This window comes from Aptenodytes forsteri, unplaced genomic scaffold, assembly GCF_000699145.1.
Source record: "Aptenodytes forsteri isolate BGI_AS27 unplaced genomic scaffold, ASM69914v1 Scaffold188, whole genome shotgun sequence".
Lineage (NCBI taxonomy): Eukaryota > Metazoa > Chordata > Aves > Sphenisciformes > Spheniscidae > Aptenodytes > Aptenodytes forsteri.
This window is the reverse complement of record NW_008794371.1, coordinates 861,200-869,376: the sequence shown is the minus strand read 5'-3', so window position 1 is coordinate 869,376 and position 8,177 is coordinate 861,200. Positions and strand designations below refer to the sequence as shown.

At 50.5% G+C, this 8,177-nt stretch overlaps 1 protein-coding gene across 1 annotated transcript in view; it reads right to left on the bottom strand.

Annotated features, from left to right (window-relative positions):
- Nucleotides 1-2: 2 nt before the first annotated feature.
- The window catches only part of PRPF8 (pre-mRNA processing factor 8), a 21,651-nt gene continuing 13,476 nt past the window's right edge, over nucleotides 3-8,177 (bottom strand). The window contains exons 27-42 of the mRNA XM_009287584.2: nucleotides 7,843-8,012; nucleotides 7,389-7,518; nucleotides 7,059-7,205; nucleotides 6,653-6,813; nucleotides 5,788-5,979; nucleotides 4,939-5,176; nucleotides 4,556-4,684; nucleotides 3,849-3,962; nucleotides 3,533-3,706; nucleotides 3,088-3,281; nucleotides 2,474-2,713; nucleotides 2,239-2,380; nucleotides 1,728-1,868; nucleotides 1,341-1,480; nucleotides 957-1,159; nucleotides 3-333 (exon numbers count right to left, since the gene is read on the bottom strand). Of these exons, the coding sequence (XP_009285859.2) occupies nucleotides 179-333; nucleotides 957-1,159; nucleotides 1,341-1,480; nucleotides 1,728-1,868; nucleotides 2,239-2,380; nucleotides 2,474-2,713; nucleotides 3,088-3,281; nucleotides 3,533-3,706; nucleotides 3,849-3,962; nucleotides 4,556-4,684; nucleotides 4,939-5,176; nucleotides 5,788-5,979; nucleotides 6,653-6,813; nucleotides 7,059-7,205; nucleotides 7,389-7,518; nucleotides 7,843-8,012 (2,670 nt within the window). The 3' untranslated portion in view covers nucleotides 3-178. The remainder of the gene's footprint in view (nucleotides 334-956; nucleotides 1,160-1,340; nucleotides 1,481-1,727; nucleotides 1,869-2,238; nucleotides 2,381-2,473; nucleotides 2,714-3,087; nucleotides 3,282-3,532; nucleotides 3,707-3,848; nucleotides 3,963-4,555; nucleotides 4,685-4,938; nucleotides 5,177-5,787; nucleotides 5,980-6,652; nucleotides 6,814-7,058; nucleotides 7,206-7,388; nucleotides 7,519-7,842; nucleotides 8,013-8,177) is intronic.

The following is an 8,177-nucleotide window of genomic DNA, read 5'->3' as shown; positions in this document are numbered from 1 at the left end:
TTCCGTTCCTAAAAAATTTATTGAGCAACTGGACAGGGTGCAAGAACCCGGCACAGGGGGCAAAGGGGGCTGGCGCAGGCGTGAGCAGAGGCCGGGGGCGAGGAGCAGCGGGACACACACACAAATACACACACGCTGTTGAATATCAACAGTACTGAGAGTGGGGGCGAGGGCAGGGCTAGGCGTAGAGGTCCTCCCGGTCGGCGGAGTAGACCTCCCCCTCCTGCAGCAGGGCGAAGTTCAGGAAGTGAGAAGGGCGATGGACCTCGTGGTAAAACTCCTTGGGGTTGGCGAGCTGCAGCTCGTACTTCATGTTGGGGTCGTGGCGAACACCTGGAAGAGAGAGTCCATCACCCACCTGAAGGTCCCTCCTGCCTCCATTGATCAGGAGCTTAGTGAAGCCCTCTGTCCTCACAAGGTAATTTTTAAGCAAACCGTGCAGGAAGAGAGAATTCTAAATCCACAAACCCACCACCCTTCGGGTGCCTGCCCCTAGGGGTTTACAGAGCGAAGCCCCCGTAGCGCTTCACTGTGCCTGCCACTCTCCTCCCTTCCTGACCCCTTCTGCAGCTGCCTGCGGTTCATCATAGCAGGACCTCCTGTTACTCCCCGACCGGGCACAGCTTTTCTCTTGCATTTTCCATTATCATCTCTTCTGCCTGACAGGGATTAATTATTCCGTGGCAATAGACCAGACACTACACTCCAGAAAGACAAGACGTCTGTTTCTCCGCTCTATCGGAGTTTGCTCTTTTGCCACCGAAAAATCATTGAGAACTGACATCCCAGTGCTGGTACCAAGGAAAGGTCAGACCACAATGCTGGTATCCCTGCCAGCCGCTCCAAGGAAGGTCGCGCTTCAGAACGGGTAGGGAATGGCTTCCCTGAGGAGCTATTTCCTTCTCCCAAGCCATTCACGTTGCTTCCCCTCCTCTCCCTTTCCCGGGGCAGCTCACCCATGAAGTTGTAGTTCCAGGACCCTTGCGCTGGGACCATGAAGAAGCCGAGGAAGCGATCCGACAGCAGCATCTGCACCCTCTCGTAATGGGATGGCAGGTAGCCCTTGGGGTTGTTCCCTTTGTCCGTGTTCTGCCTGCCCCACTCGTAGCCGCTCGGGGTCAGTTTGTAGGCTGTCAGCGTGCAGGAGCCTGGCGTGAAACTGAAAGAAAGGAGAGATGGGGCAAGTCAGACTGACCTGGGGCGGAGGAGGGAAACCAGAAATGAGCAAACACTCCCCTTTCTGCCAAATCTTTAGTTTGAGACCTCAACGTGGTCCCAAGCACTGCACCCACAGCCCCCCCCCAGCAGAGGGGGCACACAGAAGCCTCCCTGCCTCTCACCTGCAGGTGATGATGATAGTCTTCTCCCCATCCCAGGAGGGGTTGTCAGCCATGACCTTGGCATGGGTGGTGACATCCTGCGGCGAGAGCTGAGGGGACTCGTTTGGTTGGGTGTGAATCCACCCCAGAGGTTCCATTTCCTGACAGAAAGAGAGTGTTTTGGAGAGAAACGAAAGACATTTAAAACAAGACCGCTTCAAGCACGGCAAAAAGCACACAGGGACTAAAGGCTTCCCTGTCACCAGATCCCAGATCAGGCTGGCTTCAGGCCGAGCCCTTTAAGTCCCACATCTACAACAGACCAAGGGAAGCCACCCCACCACCTCAGGTCCCCGTTACGGGAGACGGCGATCTTCCACCCACACCGGGAGCAGAAGCTCAACTCACCTTGAGATATTCATGCTGCGGCAGCTGCCCCGGGAGATGCACAGTCTGGTGTGTTCCCCACTGGGGCACCATTACAATGCACCGGATCTCCTTCACTTGGGGGTTATCGGGAGGGCTCACTCCATACAGGTAACCTGCAATCTAGGAACGCAGACAGACACCCGCCTTAGAAGCCCAGAAGAGACCTCCGTGTAACTGTGTGAGAGTGGGTGGGCCCTGCCCTTAGTTCCTGAGGAGAGTATCTCTTGGCTGGCAGGTTCTCACTGGAGGAGAACATCGTAGTTTTGTTCAGTGCTGAGTTTCCCCTCGAGTCTGGGCCACGAGGAGCCATCAGGACCTGGCTAGAACTTGTGTGCTCAGCCATACTGCCAGCGTCTGTCTCGAGCGCAGAAGGCTTCATACAGACAAGCAGCAAGTTCCCAGCCCTTCGCCCCTAGTTCCTGACTGCCCAGGACTGGTGTGTGCCCCAGCAGCCTGGAGTACAACTGTAACAGACTCATTGCACACTCACCTGAGCCCGCAGATCTGAGATGCAGATGAATTTCTTCAACACGTTCTTGGGAAGAATGTACGTATAGCCCGTTTCCTTTATATCGTCTGATGAAACATAAATGTGGTTTGTTCGCAGGTGGAGGTTGGCAGCAGAAATTGCTCTGTGAAGAGGAGACGATTATTAGAGGGTGCACAGATCCCTTCCTGAGCACTCCGACCTTTTCCTTGCACAACAGCCCTGCCTGCCTTCCTACCTGACACGCCACTCAGTCTTGGAGGAGAAAGTCTGGGTTTCGTAGTTGCTGGTCGTAGAGGTGATGATTTCATCCCCGTGTTTGTTAACAGTGCGGGTCTGCGTGGCTGTCAGTTGCGACTGCTCCTTGGTTTGCTTCTCAATTTCTGCAATCTGCTGTCTCTGCTGAGAGGGGGCAGAGATCTCCATGCCCAGGATAATGTCTCGGATCTCTGACTGTGTCAGGGATGCAACGTTCACACTGAAAGAGAAAATCCACCCAAGTCAGGCATTTCAAAACACATTCTGGACCCTTCTCACCAAGGCACAAGCTCAGAACATCCACTCAGGGCGCTATGAAAAATGAAACCACAACTTTTTAGACAGGAGGAGGGACCAAATCACATGATGCGCAGATCAGAAAAGGTTTGCTGCAGACATTTTTATCTGCCTTACTAGAAAGCAATTAATACTAATAGCCAACTAATAAAACTAATAATTTCCCTACAAAGCTGACAGTTCATTGTCAAAGGCCCTTGAAAGTCGTCTGCTCTCCACAAGGAGCACTCTGGCCACACAGTCTTTAGAGCAGGAAGGAAAGGCTGACAGGATTATTGCAGCTGGACAGTGGCTTACTTGTTCTTCTTGCCATAGTCAGCAAGGATGAGATCCTTCAGCTGCACCTCTACCTTGATCCACTCCTCATCTGTCAGGGTTGGCCAGATGTGGTGAGGCTCCGTTATGGTTGTCTTATCTGGTTTCAAAATAACTTTGGCTCGATCGTTATTCACGTGTAGTGCCCGGAGAATCAGAATCAGACGAGAGAATGCCTTGGAGAAGAAAAAAAAGACGCAGTTAGTCAGAAAAAAGGAAACCAAACATACGAGGCCCTAGTACAGTACTCCTCTGGGCACACCGACATAGCATGGGAAGTGCCAGCAGAATCAATCTGAAGGAAAATCCAGGCAGACTCAGAGCCAAGTGCTCCCAAGCAACAAATTGTGAGGGATCTCTGAAGCCTTGGCTGCTGCCTCATTTATCAGCCGCAAAGCAAAATGCAGACTAGGCATGCTGTGCTTACCGTGTAAGAAGAGATGGTTTTCAGCCAGTCATCATAGAGATTGAAGAGAACCATCTGGGGTTCGGTAGCCTTCAGGATGAGATCACCAAACTTTTCCACTTTCAGACAGGCCTGGAAGGGCAGCTGCAACTCTGAGCCTTTGATCACAATATTGGGGAAATCCAGCAAGTGCACCTGGAGTTTAACAAGAAGAGGAACTTGCTCACAACTACTGCAGAACGTTGGTCCAGATCAAGTCCTTCACAGGAACACAGGACCGTCCTGTAATCTCCCAAAGATTTTACGTGTCCTCACAGAGCAGTAGCTGCATTGTTACCTCAAGTGGGTCCAACATGCCCTTCCGCGTCACTATGATCTGCTTAGGCTGCTCCTCCACAGGAAGTGATCGAATCAAGGCAGCCACTTCTTCAGCAGTCTTCCACTTGGCCAGCTACAGAGAGACAGCAGGGTTAGAGAAATATCTCTTTGCTAACAGCAGGGTCTCCATGCCTTTGGGAATTAAGAGAGACTCAAACCAAATTCTAAAAATACGACTGGAATTTATGGCTTGTTCCAGATCAGTGACAAGGCCCAGCATTTCCTTCTTACTGATCACAGAGGGCAGTTCCCATTCCTGGAGTTCAGTTACTCCTGACTGGCTCAGAAAAAATAGCTGGCTACACCGCCTCCCTGGCTTTGCCACCTGAGAGCCTCCTCACTGCACTGGATGTACGGCCAAGCGCAACGTGATTTGCTGTAACAGTAAGCACAGCACTGTTTCTCAAGCCCTGCTTGAAGAGGTAGGCTCTTTACACATCAGAGCCTCAAAAACCTTGCAACATCAGTGCCTGCACTCTTTTACTTTTATATCCCACGCTAATGCTTGCCTGAGCACAGGTTACACACTGGACATTGGAGCTCCAAACTTGTTAAGAGGCAGGAAGATGAAGACCCTCATGATGTCCTCTGCTCAAGTTAGCGTCCGAGCAGTCAGAGCCCATCGCCAGCTCACAGCCCAAAGCACAACAGGCAGCCAGGCCCTACCTGCCCTAGACGCTTCTGTCCTGCCCACACAGACGTATGGATGATCTTCAGGAAGAGCTGTCCAGTTCTGGGATTGAAGATGAAAATGGCTCCATTGATGGGTTTTGTGGTCAAATTCCCTTCAAAAGTCTGAGAAAACAAGCGAAAGTGAAAAGTACAGGGAGATAAATGCAGCCTATCCACCCCTTTACACAACAGCCGACTCGCTGTGTACTTTGAGCAGGAACTGAATGGGAAACACAAGAGCTGCTCTGTGCACACTGCAAAAATTTGGGTCCATGTTGATTCCTAGTTTTCCATCGTGCATGCCTCCACAATCACCCTGAGCACAGGGCATTCACAGTCCCGGTCCCTTTCCCCTGCAGATACACCTCTGGCCTCACCTTGTGAATGGTCACTCTGTACACATTGGTGTCATCCACAAACCAGATGATCTGGTTGGAGAAGAGTTCTCCATAGTTCTGGGAGGAAAGGTACGGTTCTGTGGGCTCAGATGAGTACAGCTGCAACCCCTTGCGGATTCGTTCTCTCAACACATACAGCGCAGGATTTGCTTTCATAATTTTGGCCATAGCCTGCTGGATCAGAGGTTTGCTCCCAGGGAACCAGTTCCCATAAGCACTGAAGAAGAAAACAAACAGAAGACCTAGTTGTTGCCATCAGCTCTGACACAGAGACAACAGCCACGCACAAGTCCTTCCATGCAGCAGCCAGGCACCTTTCTGCCTGCTAAATACTACTGTATGATTTCTCTTGCCATGTCCTTGGGAGCTGTTCACCTACGGCTTTTCCCTACGCCACCTCTCACTGGGAAGCCACAGCACAGACATGCTGCAGTCCCAGAAAAGCTGCATCTCCTCTAAGAAGCCCACTGGAGCAGAGGCCTGCTTGCTGGGACTTTCCCCCTAGTTTTCCAGTGAAGAACAGTTGTCCCCACTTGTAGGGGGCCTTGAAACAAGGCCTGTTCTTCAGCTCCAAGAACAGTCTGACAGAAATCTCCTAAGAAAACAAATGATTAGTGAGCTGGGAGAGCTGAACCATTATTATTGAAAGAGCAGACATCGGGCAACCTGAAAGGACTGCCTAGATGCCTTATCCCATTCACTGCATACCTCCAGCTTCTGCCTTCTCCCCTCATCCTCCTGCCCAGAATACAACCCAGTTTGGAGACGCACTAAGACGCAGCCACAAACTACCAATTACAGTTAAAATACAGAAGGTGCAGATCTCACCTGTGCAAGTTGTAGGCCAGATCAATGGCAATGAGCACACCAGTAGGAGATGGATAGATACTCATGTTGTCTGTAGTGTAGTCCAGGAACTTGGCTCTTGCATAGCGCTCGATGTCATGGGAATCGTAATCTCCCCAGCGCAGCTGGATATCTATCCAATACTTCTGAGTGGTGGTGCTGTCCATCACATCTCTAAGGAGAAAGCAAGCCGGAACAATTTAGTCTTGCACAAAACTCTCCTGCAACTGCATGTCTTTGACAGAGAGTAACTGCCACCAAACATGACCACTGAAGCCAGCTACTATCTGCATACCATCCTGAAAAGGGACTCTACTACTTTCTTCACACAGCAGCTGAATGCAGAAGCTGTTAAAAGAAACCCTCAGCCAATGGGGTTCAGCTGCAGGTTTAAACAAAGCAGCACACCTACTCCTCTAGTGTAGTCATGAGGGTCATCTCCCCCGGGGACTGTCTGGTGAGGATTCAGTCGAACTGAACACAGCACGGGTGCAGACAGTGTCCAATTCACTCCAGATTCTGGCCCCAGGACAGCACAGCTTTGTGGGGTTTCCTGAATAACCCTTCAGAGCTCCTGAGTTCTGTCTCAGGGGAAAGGTCAACTGGAGGAGAGAACAGGAGCAAAGACAGTCTTCATGTTTTGCAGAGGGCAGTGCTAGGAGGTGCTGCAACCATCTACCCAAATGAGCCCTGCACTTTGCCAGGCATGATTGTGTCCTCCCATGTCCCCAAAGAAAACCAACCCTAGGTGCCCAAGAGATACAGGCTTTGGTTCAGATGACTCTGAGCAGGCTCAGCAGCTCTGCTCTGCAGCAAGATCAAGGAGAGAGAAAAGGGAAACGCTCACTTGGAATCTGCGAGCAATGATGGACGTGACACGTTCCACTTATAGGAAGCAAAGAGAAGAATATCTGCACATGAGGAATTCATCTTGTATGACTTCCTGGGATGGATCGTCTCTTTCTGCACTGTCTCAATCTCCAGAGCATCCAGCTCTTGATCAAACACCTGGGGAAAAGGCAGTCAAAGATGAATTGTGTTCAAGCAACCTAGCTAAAGAATCTATCCTCAACACAGAGCTAAAACAGGCACCCAGGAAAATCCCGTTTCCTCCCCTTCCCTGACAAATTGCTGAAGAAGGGGTAGCCCTGCTGCAATCCCTGGGACAATCTCTGTTGCTAGCAGGAGGCCGTTGGTACGCAAGGAGCATACATGCATCGCACAGAAACAAACTGAGTTAACATGCTGCTCACCTGGCACAAATCCATTACAATGCTCTCATGGATCTTTTGCCACAAGTGAGCTCGGAAAATCTGAATGAGAGAAATCTTCAGCGTGGGGATCTTGCCGTGCATAAAGATGCCCGTCAAATCCAGCTGCACCTGAAACCCAACATATACCTGCAAAGGAAAATCAACTGTGAGAACATGCAACAGCACAACTGACGAAGTTTAGAAAACAGAACAGCTACTGTTAAGAAGGTTTAGTTCATCTGTAAGAGATGTTCTTGGAAGAATTAGTTAGATCAATTAACTGCTCTCAATTAGTGGAAGTTTCTGCAGGTACAAACTCCAGATACTTACGTTGGCTCTGTTAATGGTAGGAGACCACCACAGGGTGAATCTTCTGTTTGGAATTTGGTTCAAACCCGATCTCTGGGCATTTGTCAGCTTCTTCCACTTCATAGACTCCTCAAAGCCACTGGCCTTCTCCCTAGAAAGGGCAGACGATCAATTACGTAAGATGTCCCTCATCTCCGCTGACTGCCACGTGCCACATATAATAGAGGCAGGGAACACACACACCGGGAGCAGGGAAGATTGTTTCATGCAAAGAAATTTCCACGGATTTGCATGCTGAAGTTCAGTTACAGCCCAATCCCAGGTGCCCTCACAACTGAACTATACAGTGTCCTCAAGTGATGACTGAAAAACGGAAAAGGCTCAACAGAATCAGTACAGCTTGAGCCAAGGAATCCTCCTGGTGCACCACTAAGCTCCAGTTTGCAAGACAAGGCCACATCAAGGTTTCTCTTACCAGAAGAGACCCTCCCACGTGGGGAAGTAAGTGCCCTTGAAGAGAGTGTGCTCCAGGATTCCTTCCACTCCACCAAGTGCCTGGATCATATCCGTGCGGTAGTTGTTCAGGTTCCAGAGTTTGCCATCATGGCGCTGATGTGTCCACCAGAATGGGTTCTGTTTCAGGACCTGGAGACGACAACGCACTAGTGAGCAGCTTTGTATTCAAATCATTTGACCTGGCTGCACTAACTTAGAATACTTTGGGTTGGAAGGGACCTCTAAAGGTCATCTAGTCCAACCCCCCTGCCATGGGCAGGGACATCTTCAACTAGATCAGGTTGCTCAAAGCCC